Source organism: Solenopsis invicta, chromosome 12 (genome assembly GCF_016802725.1).
Source record: "Solenopsis invicta isolate M01_SB chromosome 12, UNIL_Sinv_3.0, whole genome shotgun sequence".
Taxonomy (NCBI): domain Eukaryota; kingdom Metazoa; phylum Arthropoda; class Insecta; order Hymenoptera; family Formicidae; genus Solenopsis; species Solenopsis invicta.
Window position 1 is genome coordinate 9555771 of NC_052675.1, and position 18646 is coordinate 9574416.

The following is an 18646-nucleotide window of genomic DNA, read 5'->3' on the forward strand; positions in this document are numbered from 1 at the left end:
TTAATATTAATTGAATTTCAATGATCTCTTTCTTTTTTTTATTCTAATGTATGTGAAGTATTTTACTTAGTTGACGTTGTAGATTTTACAGATGTTCCAGTGGATCAGCTGAGTCCTGCCAAAGCGAGACAAATACTTGACCGTGTCGACCTCTTGAGCAAGATCCGCGAGGAGATCCTGTCGCATCCGCATCTCGAGGAACGGCTCTCGTTGTGCCAACCGTCAGGAGATACGCCAGATTGGTGGCAACCGGGGAAACACGACAAAGAATTGTTACTTGGAGCGGCGAAGCATGGTCTTGGCCGTACCGACATAACTATACTGAACGATCCAGACTTTTCGTTTCACAAGCTTCTTACGAGAGGAATGTACGCGGCTACGCAGACTCCCAAAATAATAGACAAATCCGAGAAAGCGATAAAGATTGAGAATAGAGAAGATATATTGAAGTTTGACAAGGACGAGATACTCGTGAAATTGGAGAAAGGCGAGGGAACTTTAAAGATTGAAAAAGTTGGAGCGAAAAAAGACAAAGACCAAATTACTGCCGATAAGAAACCTGAGAACGCGGACTCTGAGAAAAGTCAAGTGGAATTGACTATCGTCAAAACGGAAGCTAAACCCGAAGAGAAACCTATAGGTAGCTCGTTGACGATCACCACCGTCACGAGAACGTCGGATGTGGATAACGTCGCTGTAAAGAGCGAGGAAAAAAATGAACTAGCGATAGAACCAGTTAAATGCGATAGCACTAAAGCTGTTCAAACAGGCACTGCCAAATCAACCGATGAGAAGATCGCGAAGGAAACTAGTTCAGAGAGTGCTGAGAGTCCTGCCGTTGTGGAACTCGACAAGGAAGATAAGGCTCAGGAAAAAGATGTTCAACAAGAAGCTGAATCTACCGAAAAATCAAACGAATCGCAAACACAAGAAATCGTGACGGAAACAGTCGAGAAAAATGAGACAGAAGTTAAGGAGAAGGTTGAAAACGCTGAGAAGAGCACTGAGGCTATTATCGAGTCCGCTGTTGAAGATGATAATAAAAGCGCAAAGCCGGATAACACACCGGCTAAAGAAGAGGTCGAGACGCAAGAAACAAAAAGTTTGGACGTTGCCAAAGAGAAGGCGAAGGTTCCGCAAATCGAGGATAAATGCAGTGTCCAGGCCGCAGAATTGAAGGCGATGTTCCCAGATCTGGAAGTGATACAACCGTTGTCGCGACTAACGCAGATCGATACATTCGTCTTGCGAGACAAGCCGGCAGATTACGCTAATAACGAGTCTACAGTGATGCAACTCCTGGCGCACGGCTGCGCTAATACATCAATAAAGTGGCCGAAGGTAAACTTTTCTATTTTTTGATATTCCACTTTTATATTTGCGCATTGATATAAAAAAAAAATGATGTACAAAATAGTTTATTGGATATAAAAAAGAAAATTTAATTTTTTTTTTAAATTAATTTTACTAAATATAGGTTCAACATTTTATTATGCATCTGGAATTCTATTATACTTATTGATTCGACTTTACTTCTTAGGAGCACGCGATCGAAGCTCGTTTAATGCACATCGTGCACGCGATAGAGCACAAAGAATGGCCAGTGTCGGTGAACTTCAGTGCCGGCGAAGAGCTGGAGCTTACACAAAACGAGAAGGAATGTTCGGAAGTGATAACAATCACTACGGACCATGGAGTGTCCAGATCTATAGTGAGCGGAAATAACATCTCTGCTTCGAAAAAACGTAAAAGGCATATCGCTATAGACGTAGAGACCGAGCGAGGTAATTCAAGGCATTTTTTAATTTATTAATAATTAAACATATACTGTATACTATTATTAATCTCTCGTTTATTTTACAGCCAAGCTTCATGCACTTCTCAACAGTAGTCACTTGAGTACGCCGTCGTCCGCACCCCTTAGCAAACCAGTCGTTCTCTCCGGCTCGACCACCTGGGAAATGAACGACGAATCGCAGTCCGAAGAAACGCGACGCTCCACACCGGTTCAGCCACCTCCAGCTCATCAACAAACGCGAACGCCAAATATGCCCTTCGATCTAAAATACACTATTCCAGGAAAAACAACTGTTATACCTGGGACATCAAGCACTTTGACGCCTATCGATCTATCTGCTGGGTAAGACATTTGAAATTATATGAAATATGTAATTAATACAATATTAAATATTGAAATATTTCAATGATCATATTCGTTTTAGATATCCAAAGTCAACCTCTGATAGTAACAAGGATATTATGAACGAAGTGCAAGACTTCTCCATGCCGAATAAGAATAAACAAGTCAGCAGCAATAAAGGGAAATTGGACAGTATGCTGGATAAGCTCATGAAAAGGAAGTCTTGCGTGAGTGCATTTTTTAAATACTGTTAAATTTGCAATTCTACATTCAATTAAAACTGTTGAATATCTTATTTATTGTTTAATAGCCGACAGAAGAGCCGGTGATAGGAAAGGAGAAGAAACGTAGGAAGCTGGATGAAATAGTATTGGGATTAAGCGCTGCAAAAGAACAACAGAGCAGTCATTATCTCGACCACAGCAAGAAGAATACGATTACGCCCAATGTGACTGTAACTCCGACATCGGCGCCGATCGGTCTTCCCAATCCTCCGACGAGTGCCCAGAAACCGTTCTCCATTACTGTTACATCGATTCCGTCTTCTCGAGCCTCAAGTTCATCTACGCCCGTTTTACCACCACCGTCATTGCATTCGCACAAAGATACCTTCTCCGCTTTGCTGGCTCAGGCTGAGCAACAAAATCGCGAATTGAAGAAACAGCAACAGCAACAACAGCAGCAGCAACATCAACAGCAGCAGCAGCAGCAACAACAACAGCAGCAGCAGCAGCAGCAGCAGCAGCAGCAAGCATTCAACTCGGCGCACCCGTCTTCCTCAAGCAGTAGTCATCGAAAGAGTTATGAGGCAATGATCGCGGACATCAACAAAGTCGCCGAGTACTCGTCCAAGATCGGCTCGTTCTCACACGAAGCGAAGGTGAACAAGTGGCTGGCGGAGCAGAGCGCGATGTCGGAGCAATTGAGTGCAGAATACTTAAATGCTCCTCGACGACGCAGACCACGCGTCGATCCGTCCTTATTGGATTGGAAGAAGCTCACTGGTGAGGAGAATGTCGCTGTTATCAACCGATTAACTGGCAAGAAGGTACGTTATATAATTTAGAAATGGTTTTTTTTTTAATTGCAACAAAACAGTTTTTTTTTGTAATATAATTTTAAAATAATTTTTGAAATTGTCTTTTTTATAGATGTATAAAATAATTTTGTTATCATATTTTGTTGTACTAATTGCGATCTTCTAAACTTTAAATTCGGTTACTGAAGCTTAGTTTTTATTCGTTAGGTAACTGGAAGTAAAGCACCTCAGCTGAAACGTCTCGGAACGTGGCTAATGGAAAATCCAATGTTTGATGTCGATCCGAAATGGGCGGAACTTGTAAAAGAACGCGGCAATCTTCCGCACGATCTACAGAAGAGACTATCGGGTAACGAGCGCAGCAGCAACGTGAACAAGGGCAAGAGTCCGGGCAGACCACCTATGATGCCCAGCCCCACGAGCCAGCAGTCGGCGAATACGGCCAATTTGGCGGCCACGTCTATGGCGTCTGGTCTCAACTTCCCGCTCGGCAATCTGAACAACTCTCTACTATCGGGCCTGTCGCTCGGCAATTTCGATCCAAAGAATCCGTTGCTAATGCCATTTGGCGGTCTGACGAACTTGGGTGCACTTGGTGGCCTCGGTAATCTCGGCAACCTGGGCAATATGGGCCTAACGAATTCGCTGTTCGCCAATCTGGCCGGGCTGGGTTTGCCATCGTTGGCAGGCATGGAAGCAGCGTTGAATGCGCAAGCAGCAACCAGCAGCGCGGCGGCAGCAGCGGCAGCGGCAGCCGCGGCGGACGTAAATAATCCAGTCGTGAGTTCGGCGTCTGGCAGTGGTAGTAGCAGCAAAAACGCTAGCGCGGGTTCTTCATCGAGCATCAGCGGTAGTAGTGGAAGTGGCGGCGGGGGCGGTAGCAGCAAGTCACGTAGTAAATTGGATCAGCCGACGACCAGCAGCAAATCTGCGGCTGGTGGTCCGTCGACTTTGTCTGCTGTTTCCACTGCGAGTCTGCCGACCCCTTCGCCGTTCCCGTTTCTCTTTACGAATCCCAGCCTTCTCTACACGCCGTTAACCCTAAGCGGCCTGAATCCGTTCTCCATGCAGTCTGGCGGTGTATCGTCGGCCTACGAGAGTCTCGCCCAATGTGGTCTGCTGAATCCACCAACATCCAGCGCCTCTACAGTGCGCAAGCCTTCGTCGTCTAGCAGCTCCTCTAGACAACGTGAAACCGTACCGGAATCGACATCTTCGTCATCGTCGTCGTCGGCGGCAAAACGGAAGGATTCCGAGAAGAAATCGTCGTCCAGATATTCAGTGGATCCAGCCGTGACTTTGCAACAATACACGGATATGGCAACATTGCACGGCAGCGAAGAGAGACGTCGCGTCGAGCAGCAACAACAGCAACAATCGCAGCAGCAACATGAAAAGCGAGAAACAGCAATGGTGGAATCAAGCGATGTGGTGGCGGCAGATCTATCGGAGAAAAAGACCGAGCGAAAGAGTAAGGAGCAGGAAATGAAAGAAGCTCTGGAGCATTTGAGCAGAACCAGTGCCGAACTGGTTACACGAAACATTGACGAGACTCCAAGATCTGAGAAGCCACCTAGCAAGAATCGCAGCAGCACGGATAATCAGAATTCTGACCAGCAGCAGCAACAACGATCAACGCCGTCGGCGCCACCGCCACCACCACCGCTTGAAGTCACCTTGGAACCCGTTGCGAAGAAGATACGCACTGAATTGGACACAAGCACGAAATCATCCGCGCCAAGTAGCGAAGTACCAACGGTGGAAATTGAAGCGGTGACGAAACCATCGCCGACAACTCCAACGAAAACGACGCAGCAGACAGTACCTCCGCAGGAGGAAACATTCAGCGTCCCGTCTGTGGAAGCAAATACAACTAAAAAGGAAACGAACGAAGTGGCAACATCGTCATCATCATCATCATCGTCGGCGGTGGCAGCGGCGGTATCGTCTACAGCAGTATCGTCTGCGGTATCGTCTGTGAACGCGACATCATCTGCGACTCAAAATGTCGGCGCAAAGAGCGATAGCGCTAAACCAGCTGCTCCGGAAGCAGAGGACGATAGCAAAGGCGGTACTAAAGCGCCAAAGAAGGCACGCAGCGGCAAACGGTTAAGTGTAGAACCACCACCAGAGCGTAAGAATCTTCGTTCAAGTGCCGGTAGACAAGCACGAGCGGCTGCGGAACGCCAGGCACGAATGGAGGGTGAGATGCAACACTCTGAGCAACAGCAGCAAGACAGTCACGGGGCCGGCGAGTGAGGCACAAGGTCTCGTCGGACTGCTGCTGCGAAACGATAAATGACAACCACTGAAAACGCCCTATGGCGGTCTGACAAGAAGAATTCGATGGACGCCGCAGTGGTCCACGTTTTCTATTTCTACTCTCTGATTCGACACTGCTCGCACAACGAAGATCTGTATGTAGATAATTCCCTATTCGACGCTGATAAACGCGGAAGTGTAAGGTGTTATTTCTAAATAAATCGCGATGAAACACAAGTGCATCGAAAGGGGGCTACAAACATTGGTAGAATCTACCGTAGCCTTCGGTTCGGCTCTTGTATGAAAAAAAAAACGTGTGTGAACAAATAGGACTCCTCCATTCCGCGGGAGATGGATGTATCGTTAGTCATTGATTGACAGTGTGTGACAGTGCACGTTTATCGAATTAAAACAAAAGAAAAAAAAGAGAGAAATCTCTCAAATACGAAGGCTGCGATAGTATTTTATCATTCGATACTTTGTGTAGTAATTAATTTTTAATTGCGTAATTATGATACAATAATAAAGGTATAGTTTTGTTAAATTTATTATCTACTATCTCTTATTGGTTTTGACCAGGGACTGTTTTATATAAAAATATATATATAAATATATATTATAAAATTGTGTACTCGCTATTGCGCATAAAGCAATTTACAAGCAAGGAATGCAAGCCGGAATATAATCGTAATGTAGAGAAAAAAATAATTACAGTAATAACTTAATAAAAAAAGGACGAGAAATGTAAATATTATATACAATTACGCCTATAGAGACAGTAAGCAATCGTGTACTTGGAAAAGAAAATGTATATATAACGCAGTGTACTTTTAATTACATTAGGTGAAACAATAAACAGCTTCTTTTGTTGTTTGCAAATACCAAGAATTCGAATCTCTCATTTTATATCAGTCTACATTTTATATCAATCAATGTACATGAGAAGGAAAGATTATCTATTAAATTAATCTTAAATTATTAAATAATCTTAAAAGTAGATAGAAGAAATTATTTAAATAAAGACGCAGAATAGTGTCATTATTTAAATGATCAAGTGATCGAAATAATCGTTGAACGGTTGATTTTATAAAATAATATTTATATATTTTATAAACAAAATCTTATGTCATATTGATTTGTGCAACTTTTATTAGAATCTTTTTGTACACAGGAATTTTTTTTACGCATCTATAGGTTGTGGCACAATACGCATGTACGTTTTGCCGGAGGGCAACATCACAGTCTTGATATTGTTGTAGGAAGCTTTGGCTTCGCTGTCCGACACACTTGGATCAATCATAACGTCGTCTCCTTTCTAAAATATCGTATACGCATGTAAAATACATGTAAAAATTAACGCGATAAATCATCATCGATATGTTTTGTTTGATATTTAATTATAAACAGTCGAAAAATTAATATCTCTGAGAATCTTTAAGAAAGTGACATTTTATTTTCTCAAACCCACCTTCCAGTCTACAGGTGTCGCTACTTTGTACTTTTGTGTGAGCTGAAGAGATTCAATCACCCTTATTATTTCGCTGCAATTTAAAATATGAAATGTTAGCGACTTTTTACGCGAGCGACAGATAAAAGGCTGCGTTCAGTAGAAAAAGTTTTGAACTGTGAGATTCTTTAAAATGACTGGTTTATACATTTAGATTTGGCAGGAATCAAGGACAAAAATCAATCGTATTAAAATTTAAAAAAAACCGTACAATTTATAAAGCTGAACGCAGTCAAAGATATTTTGCGAAACGCGACAGTTCTCACTCGAAATTGCGGCCAGTAGTGGCTGGATACAAAATTGACAGTCGCATCTTCTTAACTGGGTCGATTATGAACACAGCTCGCGCCGACATGGGTAATCCAGTCCGACTGTCGACCTCTGCGGGATCCAACATTCCCAGTAGCGTGGCAAGTTTTCTACTTTGATCCTCTATTATCGGATACGGAAATTCCTCGTCCACCCTGCTGTAACTCTTTATGTCCTAGAATGCCGTTTTGTTTAGTATCGACACGAGAATTTCATTAAATTCAGAATTAAATTTTATCAAATTGAAATCTGAATCAAGCACGTTTATCTGAGAAAAAAAATGATTAATTGCAAACAAACCTCTATCCATTTACGATGGGAGTCGACAGAATTACAGGACAACGCGATCACTTTTACATTTAGTCTCTTAAATTCGGGCATTAGTCTTGCGACTCGCGCCAATTCGGTTGTGCAGACTGGCGTGAAGTCGTTGGGATGGGAAAATAGGACACCCCACCTATATTTTGGACAAATGCATACAAAGCAAACAAAGAACTCTGTAATCCAACAGCTGTGCATGCGCCGTGAATTTATTGTAAATAAACGCAAGATATCATAGTTATTATAAAAGATGTGACAAACTTCTAAAACATTCTAGAAGCAACTTTAAGCAGGAAATAAAATTAGGAAAGTTTATCAATTATATTAATTTTCACACGAACATCCTGTGTTGGCTCTTACGGCATTTATTATCGTTTGATTTACTCTGCAGAATTAATATAATTGATAAACAATTGTTATTGCAAATTTTTCGATCCTCAGTTTTAAATCATCTTTAAGTGTAAAGTTACTCCATTTTACTTGCGATGGTTCCTAATCAACCTCAATGTCCGGATGCAGTACAATAGTGTAGACAATGGTTTTTTGACACGTTACGGTCCGTTTCGATCCACATCGTTGTTGCTTTGTTCCGCTTTTAATTGTTAAACAACGGTCTTTAATTTAGCCCAGCAAAATTCTTTTTCGTGTATTTTTTACTCTTAGAAAAATATTGTACACAATTATTTTAGTATGACTATTCAAAAACCTTTTTTATACACGGACTGTAACGTATCAAAAAACCATTGTCTACACTTATACTGCATCCTTTTTTATACCTGCGCTGCACAAGTTCGATTAGCAACCATCGCAAGTGGAACGAAGTAATTTTACACTGAAGATGATCCAAAACTGAGGATTGAAACGTTTGTAATAACAATCGTTTATCAATTATATTAATTCTCACACAAACATCTTGTACGTGTTGGCTCTTACGGCATTTATTATCGTTTGATTAAGCAGGAAAGTTTATATGTGCTATAGATCTCTCTCAGTTTAGCTCAGATATGAATTATTAACATATGAATAATTTTATTAATATTGTAACAAACCAGAAATTCTGCATAAGTAATTTGGAATTTTTATCAGATAAATTTTATTTTGATATCACTAGGAAAAATATTTTTCTAATAATCGCAATAGTACATAATAATTAATATTTAATATTATGTTTAATCTCATATTTAACATAATGTAATAATTAATAATATATATGAATTTTTTTACTTAGAATAATCCTAGAAGTTGTAGGTCCCTTGTGTATATGGGGGAGGGGGAGGCAAATATCTTGTACAAACTTAAAATTTATATATATGTAATTTGTTAAATTTAATATTATATAAAACTTATTGTTTACTAATTTTTATCAATTCAATATACTTATACATAAATTTTAAAAAAATTATATATATATATATCTTATATTTTTAGAGTACATATACTAAACACACACATGCGCGCATTGCACATCACGCATATCCTCGAATTCACATCATTTGTTATGTACGTCACGTGACAATCACAACAAAGGATGAATATCACAGGTGCTTTGTAACATTTCCAGCATATTTACGAATGTTTCGAATAATTAATATTCCTTTTCTTTATATACAATTACGCGGTAGGGTCTATCTAGGTTACGAATATTGCAGGATATCTTACGAATCGCCTAGCCAATCGTGAAATCTGATCGTGCCCATCTGGGTGTCCGCTGTGAAGTCGGGAAAGATTTCGCCCAGCAAAACCATAGTGTCTCGTTTGCGGAATGCGCAGTTATGATAAAACGATAAAAGCGTGTCACTCAGCCTTCGTCAACGGGCAGACGTTCGTCGAACAACGTAGAATTATGGAATGGTGCGGAAGAGTAAGCCACTGTTTTTAGCGGTTATCGGCTTTACGTTCAATTGGTGGGGGGAATCTCACGCATGCGCAGTGACGTACGCAAATTGGTGAAATAGGGCCGGCTCGCCGATTTGGTGCTTGATCGATCGATTAAATTTAATGATAACAATGTTCAACAGTATTGGATAAGTTAATTAATACACTTTTTAAAATTAAATTAAAGTTAATTTTGAAAAGCATTATTCGTATTAAATTAGAAATTCGTAAGTGTTTAAAGTTAGATTATTCAAAACATTGATAATATTATGGATTATCAAATTTAATATTTTATTTTATAAATTATATGAAATAACATAGAAATATTGTTTTATTATGTGAAAATATATTTTTTCTTCTATAATTATTTTTTTTACATAAATTTATATAATTATAATTTATAATAATTTATAATAGATAACACGCAATTTAAATCGAGATCAAAGTTAATCAGAGATTAATCTATATAGAATCTATATAGAGGGTGCTTTCCAGCTACGACACAAGTCGACACTGTGTAACACCACAGTGTCTATTAGTGTAAGTAAGACAACTAAAATTTTCTCTCTTACACTAATGGACATTGACCTAGTTTACATCGTTAAAACTTTGGTACTCGTATTAATAGCGTTTTCGACTGCAGTGGGTTTTAATCCAAGTTTGTCGCCATTTGCCTGAATCGTCCAATTAGAATGGATGATCGTCCGTTTTAATTGGACGATTCCGGCAAATGGCGACGAACCTAGGTTAAAATCCACTGCAGTCGAAAACGCTATAACTGGGGTCCTATTCTTGAAATCATGTGATTAATTTTCGTATACGAAAATGGCAAAATAACCAATGGGAGAATATCATTGAATAATTCTATTGGCTATTCTGCCACTTCGTATACAAAAATTATTCGCATGTTTTTAAGAATAGAGCCTCTGGACCATGTAAATCAATATGGCGACTTTATGTTGGATGCTCATTGGTGCATCGGTCTTATGTTGTGTTTATGTTATGTCATGCATTTCATGTGCGAGACCCTTTATTGTAGACCGGGACTACACATAACTACTACGTTATATTGTTTACAATGCTCAATCGTTAATTATTACAATATCGTTTTAATTGATAATGGTTGTCAAGAAAATTAATGCGATAGCAAATTCGGCGTAGAACATATGAGAATCTGTGATGAGTATTGCAGTGTGTGTTTACAGCTGCATTTCGAAATTTTAGTACTGAAAAGTAACGTAAACTATAGATTTATAATAAGTAACGTCAACTGTCGATTCTCAGTGCTGACGCATCGAAACGCAGTCTCCATTGATCTCTGAGACCGAACATGAGTCTTCTTCATGTCAGCGAGGAAGGCTGGATTGTGTCTCACTTGCAGTATCTCGACGAGATATACAGGAAGGTCCGATACGAAAATGGATTTTGCGCTTTAGGCTTTAACAAAATGATATTTGAAATTAATTCTCAGTACCTGAGGCAAAATCAGATAGCTCAGACCATCCAGGAATCCCAGGACAATACTATAACGCATAAAAAGAAAAGGAAGCGCTTGCAGCTATTGCCGCAAAAAGACTTGGAGAAGGTAGGTTCCAAAACAATTTATTCTTTAGAATTAAATTTTTTTAAAAATATTAGTCAATAAACATTACACCTTGTTTCATGTGATATCTCAAACTCATTGTCACAACAGGTTAATCATGTTAAACAAGCGTTTGGTGCAATGATGACTGTTGCGAGAAGCAAAGGGCTCTTTTCGCGGAATAATTTCTTTGATAACAATGAGGTAGCACGTTTGGCATCTATGAGATTTTATCAGGATACATATTCTCTTAAAGATGAGAATCTGTATGGATCCAATGACACTGATGATGCTATTGTATCTGAGGCTCACAATAAGAAATATGTATTTCCAAGAAAGTGCACATTTTATTCCTATGATGTAAGGGATATAGAAAAGAAGATTGAGCTGAGCAACCAGTACGACTTTATATTGCTGGATCCACCTTGGTGGAATAAATCGATTAGAAGAAAAAAGATGAAATGTGCAGAGGCCAGGTGATTTCACGTGATTCAATTGATTTATAAAGTTAACTTATTTTTAATATGTATTATTAATTGCATATTATATACTTATTTAGAAATAATAAAGTTGTTATTGTGTATTTTTACAGTTACAAAATGATGTACAATGAGGAATTAGTCAAGATACCAATAAAAAAACTATTACATTCAAATGGTATTGTAGCTGTCTGGTGTACTAATTCGTCAAATCACTTAAATAGTATCATCAATGAAATATTTCCATCTTGGGGTATTATTTATAGAGCTAAATGGTATTGGCTAAAGGTAAGTAATAATGTTTTAATAATGTTAGAAATCAATGCAATAAGCATTAGATAACAACTGCCACTCTAGGTGACACAGGCAGGTGATACAATATGTAATTTTAACTCAGCACCTGGAAAGCAACCTTATGAATTGCTGGTACTAGGGACTGCATTAGAAAAGGGCAAAATCGACATCCCTGGTGGCAAGCTGATGATCAGCGTACCCAGTGCGGTACATTCTCATAAACCACCTCTTACAGGTATCAAATATTAAATTTAAATGAGATTAAAGATTAAATTTAAATTTAAATATTTTATTTAAAATATTTCCTATATTATCATAAAAGATTTGTTCATATTCTTAGAAATCATAAAGGACTATCTCCCGGATGAACCAAAATGTCTAGAGATTTTTGCAAGATACTTATTGCCTGGATGGACAAGTTGGGGTCTAGAAATTTTAAAGTTTCAACATTTATCGCTCTATGAAATTCTGGATGAATGTAAGAAAGACGAAGGTGATATCAGTAATGTAAGCAGCGAGAATGAAACAAGGAACAACCGTTAAATGTAAGAGATATTTTTATAGACATTATAAAATGTAAATTATAAGACAACGCATATCGATGCTTTATTATAAATTATTTGCATAATGCCCTCGATACAATTTTTTGTTATGATGTATTGTTCAGGTGTTCAGTAGTTCCGTTCTTTAATGAAGTTCGGTAACCGTGTGGATTCATCTTCTGCCACCTCCAGAAGTCTATACCTGTGTTTGACGACGTTTCATCGTTAGATCGGTGATCATTTGAGATCTGTGTTCAAGTCGAGGACAACATTTACTTACACATTTGCTCAACGTTGTACTTTGCTGTCCAATTCAATTCTTTCTTCGCCAAATCCGTATTAGCGTACATGGATACGATGTCGCCCTCTCTTCTCTCCTTTATAACGTACGGCACGGTGGTGCCGGTGACTTTTTCAAACGTTTTTATCAATTCTAACACAGTCACGCCATTGCCAGTGCCTAAATTATAAATCTTAAGTCTGAGGTGCTGTTTGTGCAAAGCATTTAACGCCGCCACATGACCAGCTGCCAAATCCATAACGTGAATGTAATCGCGAACTCCTGAAAAAATATCAAGTGAGTATATAGAAGCAGCGATAAAAATATTAAGTATTCTCTGAACTCATTATTAATATTATCGGTTCACCTGTGCCGTCTTCCGTAGGATAATCACCACCGAATATAATCAACTCCGACTTTAGCCTCGATGCAACTTGAGCGATATACGGCATCAGATTTGTGAACGGCTTCGTCGGATCCTCTCCGATCAATCCCGATCGGTGAGCACCAACCGGATTGAAGTATCTTAGAGATATAATGTTCCAACTCTGTGTTAAACGAAACAGATCTTCAATTAAAAAAGAAAGGGTATGTATAAAATCGAATGCAAATAACATGTTATTTCGTGAAAGAAATAACCAAAATAAAACCAAAATAAAAAATTTGGCCTTTTGTTCTCTGACTCTAAAATATATATGTGTAAGAATATATGAGCACTATATTATGTAAGTAATATTTTAATTTAAAAGTTAATGGTAGTTTCGTGTAAATTCGAAATTTTCTATATTCACCTTTTCAGCTCGGGATATATCCTTAAGCATCTCTTCAATAAAATACTTAGTGCGGCCGTAGACGTTAGTAATGTTGCCGGTTTCGTGTTCTTCCGTGATGGGCAATTTTGTAGGTTCGCCGTAAACCGTGCATGAGCTACTGAATACAAGTTGAAAACAGCCGGCTGCTTTCATCACCTGCAAATAAGAGAACGACGCGTCGAATTGTAGAAATGATCGAAGAAGAGAGCGCACGCGTGCAATATAATCTTCTTACCTCGAGCAGATTAATAGCTCCTATTATGTTGTTTCGATAGTAATGAAGCGGAACTTGCATCGATTCGCCGACGGCTTTGATAGCCGCAAAATGTATCACGCAATCTATTTTGTGCTGAAAATGACAAATTATTCTTTTCATAGGTTTGAAAAAAAAATTGTTCTTTCCAACTCTTTCAACTTTGTACCATATAATATACAATGGAATAATCATGATAAATAGAATGTATAATATGGAGTCATTAGCAAATATTTTACCTGATTGAAGACGGTCTCGAGCTTCTCTTTATTAAGCAGATCGCAGTTATAAAACGTGACTTTCTTCCCTGTTATTTGCTCGACCCGTTTGAGCGCCGCAGACTCGCCGTCGGTTTCCGTCACGCTGTTTGCAAAATTGTCTATAGCCACCACGTCGTAGCCGCACTCCAGGAGCTCAACGATGCAGTGACTGCCAATGTAACCGGCGCCCCCGGTTACGAAAATGGTCCTCCAGTCTCCCGTCATCTCAACTGGAGAGAATTTAATTTTTAATTTACAGATTATTCGAGATTCTCCTTCGTACCATAAAAGATGCAGACATTTTTAACGCAATTGAAAAAATTATTGGCTCATTGTAGGATATTATAACAAATTTGTTTTAAAGTCTGTGTTGGGAGCTGTAAAAGACAAAGGTGCGTTTTTTTTCAAGGACCAAAATTTGTTTATTAAATTTTCTTGTAATAGAAAGGATTCTTCCATTAAAGGACAATTGTGCAATCAGTTATTATGCCCACTCTTTTATCGGTCCGAATTTTATTTGTTAATATTTTTAACATTACAGCCTCAGGCAACTAAAATTTGAGTAGATAAATTCTTAATTTAATCTTTCTAGATATATATGCGGGTCAGTCTTTTCTCTATAGGGACGCACACTTGCAAAGCGAAGAGTGCAGGTGCTTAGGGCATTCACCTTCGTTCAAGTGAGCAAAGAGAGTTCAAGGTCATCGAAACACGTGGTAAATCACTACAGCAGGAATGTTCGCATCAAAGTAAAAAAAAACATACAATAAGTATATAAAAAAAACATTAAATTAATATATTAAATATAATAAAATTAATTTAGTAAAATATAAATTAATTTAAAATTGGGATTTAATTTAAAAAAATGGAAAATTTAAATACTTATACCCTAAATATCTCTAATCATATAATTTTAAAATTTGAACAATATATACATGTGTAATTACGAATATATAAATTCACATTTTCGAACGTAATCGTAAATATATATATGTTCAGAAAATTTTTAATTAATTCGATTAAACGCCTAACTCGCGCGAAATCACACTTAACGGTATTTAAAATCGTACGGTCACTAGATACTTATTCGATCTTTAAAAGTGTATTTTCAAATACACTTTTAAAGATATTTGAATTTATACAGCTGTTTCCTTGATTATAATATTAACCATTTAAATGGATAGTTTGACAATTGATCGTAAATAAATCAAGATCTACTATCTTAATCTACTCACGTTTAATTAGTCACCGTTTCGTTTAGAATGTTCTTACGACAGCAACGCGACTCGAATACTTGAGAGCCTCTGTCTACGAACCATGACCTTTAGACAAATTAATCAGCGTCCTTGAGATTGATTTCTTTCTCAGATCATGAAAGATTGTTCGCTCTCGAAGAGAGTTACTATCATTTTAATTTAGAATAAAGCTGACGCATTGCTCCTGGTATTCTTTATCGTCTCGGCGGATTTTTAATTACGATATGTGTAATTCACTTTTGTTACGAGACCGAGAGACTTAAAAACGGAATGAAGAGATCGTTACCTCGGCCCAGGACCAAGTACTAGACAATTCAGTGATAAGAAGGCGATTGATTTCGATCCGAAGTGATCCAAAGAACTCTCCGAGTCACTTTCGCGCGACGACTGACACCGACTAGCGACTCTGCCTTGAATAGTAGCCGTAGAGGAGCGAAGGACTTTAGTATATCGTGGGACGCGCGAGACATCCCCTCCTCCGTGATGCCATACCGGCACGCACACTATGCCCTTCCTGCCAGCCTTGTCTCGCTCCACTCCAGCGCCAGCCACCCGTTCTACGATTCTCATCTAAAGAGTTCCTCCTTTCACATCGCACACGAACAAGATAACGAGAAGCGGGACGAATCTCGTCATCGTCTCGCACCAACTGTATTCGACGCTTACAACACAACCGCTGCTGGATTAGTAAAAGCGCGTTGCTCATCTTCGGCGCCTTGATTGAGCAACAGCTCAGCCTTTGGCCGCAAGAACCTGTTTTGAGGCGACTAATAATGTAATCGTGCAAAATGAGAGAAAAACAACCGGCCGAAGGGGCACTCGTTCCTCCCTCGAGGAATGTGCCCCGATTTTCGATTTCGATGAATCACACGAAGCGATGCAAAGCCGCAAGAAATGTCTATACGACGAACGGCAATCGGGAGAAAAATATCGTACGCATTAGTTCATAGAGTTATTGTATATTTACTGCGTCGATACTACTTGTATCAATTTATGTAACAGTTCCTTTTGCTCCATGTCGAAGTAAGGATATAATTCGCTCTCGAGCTCCAACACCGCTTGATGGTCGTGAGATTGGCACGCTAATACCAAGGATTGTAGCAATAATAATTCATCTTCGCTCATGTTGAGACCTGCAACGAAAAGGCACTCATTCTAATATTGTTTGTTACGAAAAATCAAATAAAAAAAGATCTGTACCATTGTTCATATTTTCTTCCGCCCACGCGTACTTTTCAAGAACTTGGGCGAGAGATGGTGTCAATCTCTGGGGTGATGGCTGAAGTATGAGTAGCAGAAGTACTCTTGTCACTTCACATCTAATTATTAATTTTATTTTTTATTATTAAATGTATCGTTAGAGAAAAATATAATATCGCATTTTAATATGCAGTAACAAATTTTACAAGTGATTATAATCATAAAGCTCACTTTGAATTCTCTACAACTGATTTTGTCTTTGTCATTTTTTTAAGAATATTTTCTGTATAACTGATATGTCGCTGGTTTAAAATAAATGCACAGTGTGGACAATAGCCACGTAACACTATTATTATATCATAAAATACCTATGCAAGATAGCATTGTAGTTTCCTCTGGCACCAGCCACAACGCAAGCTTCCACAAATTCTACAAATTCATTGAGTATTTGTAGCGCAGCTACATAATCTCCTGTAGATAAAATTATATAAAACATTACTATTACTATATCGAGATTGAAAAGGATAACTGTAAAAAATATACACTATTTGTAAGACATAAATGAGAACTGTACTTTGATTACAGACCCTGTCTTATGTGGAAGGACACTAAAGTATTGATAGCTTTTGACGTAGGAAAGATATCTATCGCTTTGCGCAGTTGTTGGACACCAGCGGGACCCGGACCCAACGCTAGTGCTAGCTCTACTGATAAACCCGCGGAAATTGTATTAAATCCTGGTTGATTGCTGCATCTAGCCATGGAATGACCAAAGCAACTCACAGCTGCCTGGAACGTATATGAGCTAACTTTAGGTATTTCCTTTTATCTTCTCTCTTTTCTTTATTGCAAATTTCATAATCTGTAAAATACCTGTATGTTCTCTTGACCTACAGAGGGACATCCAATGTCATTATCTTTTTTCTCAGCTGTAAGGAATTGCCTTCCCGCTTTCACTAAAAGATTTATTTCTGAGGAGGCATTTTCCAATGTGCCTTGGCATCTGGCAGCTGCTAACCAGCACAAGCCTGCATATTGCCACAATTCCTTCTGTTCGCATTCGGTAGCTAAGGCACCTGAAAAAGTTAAGTGTCTATTTTATATCCTTCGTTTTTTAAGAGTTTATATCCTTTGTTTTTTTAACACTTAAATTATTACGTAAACTGTATAACTATATATAAACATTTCAAAAATCAAACTAATCAATTCCATGAAATAAAAAGTAAAGGAAAAATAGATGATGCAGCTCATATGTTCTAGTACGAAAATTGAAAAACAAAAATGAAATTGATCAGTAAAAAATCTGAAAGCTTCTGAAACTTATATTAATTTTTCATTTGATTGACATGAGGTAAAGACTCACTAAATTGATCGCATGCCTCCGCGACGTTCGGCTTCCTCAGGAATCGTCTAAAAAAAAAAAAAATACGAAAACGTAGGAGGGAAAGTCCGTCATTGAAACTTTCGCTTATGAAAACTGTTGTAAGGGCTTACTTTTTTAGTTTGTTCGAAATATTGTGAAACTTGGTTAAAAAGTCCATGGTCTCTCCAATTCCTTGGCCTTGATTGGCATGGGCCATTTTCTCAAGAAACTAAAAATTCTGTCGGCCGAAAGTGTGCGCTTGCCTCTATCCACACAATTTGACGTTATACTCCATAACGACTCGACGCACGTGTCACGTCATGACGTCCGTCGAAAAATCATCTATCGCTCACGCGAACGCAATTGCAATCTCTGTAACTCTATCGCGACGAAAAACTTGCGACATTATTAACATAAGCAAACAAACAAATGCGACAATTTTACGGTCATAGCGGTCGTAACCAAGCATACGAAGCCTCAAATGTAAAAAGCGGCAGGACACTGCATTACCGACGGTACATATTTGATGCGTATTTATGTCACAAACGCAAGAGACAGCTTGAGCTAGATGGGCGAACGAATTGAGCGAATTTTGGAGCGGAGTAACGGGACGGGGATGGAGGAGCGTAAATGCGCCACATTGTTGACACGAACGATGACCAATCACGCCGCCTCGCACGGCCTCGTCCCGTGCGCATCAGCAGTCGATCGGTAAACAGTCGGAGCGATGCACGCTCGCGTGATTTGACGTATTTGACAAGTCTCGGTGCGCGAACCTTCTGGAGGATCTCAGCTGCATGCGGAGCGTCGATCGTGATCGAGATATCCTTTCTTTAGCGGATAGTATTCTTTATTTTTTTTTTAAATTCTTT

General features: G+C 38.8%; 5 protein-coding genes and 1 long non-coding RNA gene across 22 annotated transcripts in view; 3 read left to right on the forward strand and 3 right to left on the reverse strand.

The window, feature by feature from the left end:
* Positions 1-6320, forward strand: part of LOC105194615 (chromodomain-helicase-DNA-binding protein 7) — a 29155-nt gene extending 22835 nt beyond the window's left edge. For 12 of the 13 annotated variants that reach the window (XM_039455862.1, XM_039455870.1, XM_039455872.1 and 9 more), the window contains 6 exons: positions 83-1341; positions 1541-1784; positions 1864-2140; positions 2223-2367; positions 2451-3188; positions 3387-6320. In XM_039455862.1, coding sequence (XP_039311796.1) covers positions 83-1341; positions 1541-1784; positions 1864-2140; positions 2223-2367; positions 2451-3188; positions 3387-5438 — 4715 coding nt within the window. In that variant the 3' untranslated portion in view covers positions 5439-6320. The remainder of the gene's footprint in view (positions 1-82; positions 1342-1540; positions 1785-1863; positions 2141-2222; positions 2368-2450; positions 3189-3386) is intronic. The other variant, XM_039455871.1, reaches the window with a different exon arrangement.
* A 242-nt stretch (positions 6321-6562) lies between these two features.
* On the reverse strand, positions 6563-9490 carry LOC105194614 (peroxiredoxin-6). The gene is made up of 5 exons (XM_026139599.2): positions 9238-9490; positions 7558-7714; positions 7215-7432; positions 6910-6982; positions 6563-6756 (listed from the first exon to the last, which is right to left on the reverse strand). Exons 1-5 carry the CDS (start codon positions 9321-9323, stop codon positions 6622-6624), a joined length of 669 nt encoding a protein of 222 aa, XP_025995384.1. The 5' UTR covers positions 9324-9490; the 3' UTR covers positions 6563-6621.
* Positions 9491-10446: 956 nt separating this feature from the next.
* Positions 10447-13914, forward strand: LOC105194609 (N(6)-adenine-specific methyltransferase METTL4). 2 transcript variants are annotated; one of them, XM_039456217.1, is made up of 8 exons: positions 10784-11038; positions 11147-11511; positions 11628-11802; positions 11872-12043; positions 12149-12353; positions 12476-12927; positions 13016-13218; positions 13430-13914. In XM_039456217.1, the coding sequence occupies exons 1-5, from the start codon at positions 10784-10786 to the stop codon at positions 12349-12351; spliced, it is 1170 nt and encodes a 389-aa protein (XP_039312151.1). In that variant the 3' UTR covers positions 12352-12353; positions 12476-12927; positions 13016-13218; positions 13430-13914. The 2 variants fall into 2 exon arrangements, with proteins under 2 accessions (XP_039312152.1, XP_039312151.1); XM_039456218.1 differs by lacking the exon at positions 13430-13914 and having other exon boundaries at positions 10447-11038; positions 13016-13292.
* LOC105194612 (UDP-glucose 4-epimerase) lies at positions 12348-18576 on the reverse strand. Of its 4 annotated transcripts, XM_026139596.2 has the most exons (9): positions 17906-18576; positions 17775-17821; positions 17407-17487; positions 13935-14185; positions 13678-13791; positions 13422-13598; positions 12998-13178; positions 12631-12912; positions 12348-12552 (listed from the first exon to the last, which is right to left on the reverse strand). In XM_026139596.2, exons 1-9 carry the CDS (start codon positions 17989-17991, stop codon positions 12458-12460), a joined length of 1314 nt encoding a protein of 437 aa, XP_025995381.1. In that variant the 5' UTR covers positions 17992-18576; the 3' UTR covers positions 12348-12457. The 4 variants fall into 4 exon arrangements, with proteins under 4 accessions (XP_025995381.1, XP_039312154.1, XP_011157913.1 ...); XM_039456220.1 differs by lacking the exons at positions 17407-17487; positions 17775-17821; positions 17906-18576 and adding an exon at positions 16179-16316; XM_011159611.3 differs by lacking the exons at positions 17407-17487; positions 17775-17821; positions 17906-18576 and adding an exon at positions 15498-16122.
* On the forward strand, positions 14187-15978 carry LOC120359279. Its single transcript, XR_005576086.1, has 2 exons — positions 14187-14347; positions 14548-15978. It is a non-coding gene; the product is annotated as an uncharacterized LOC120359279 (long non-coding RNA).
* LOC105194613 (40-kDa huntingtin-associated protein) lies at positions 16155-17215 on the reverse strand. The gene is made up of 4 exons (XM_026139597.2): positions 16999-17215; positions 16780-16882; positions 16412-16530; positions 16155-16344 (listed from the first exon to the last, which is right to left on the reverse strand). The coding sequence occupies exons 1-4, from the start codon at positions 17171-17173 to the stop codon at positions 16175-16177; spliced, it is 567 nt and encodes a 188-aa protein (XP_025995382.1). The 5' UTR covers positions 17174-17215; the 3' UTR covers positions 16155-16174.
* Positions 18577-18646: the final 70 nt, after the last annotated feature.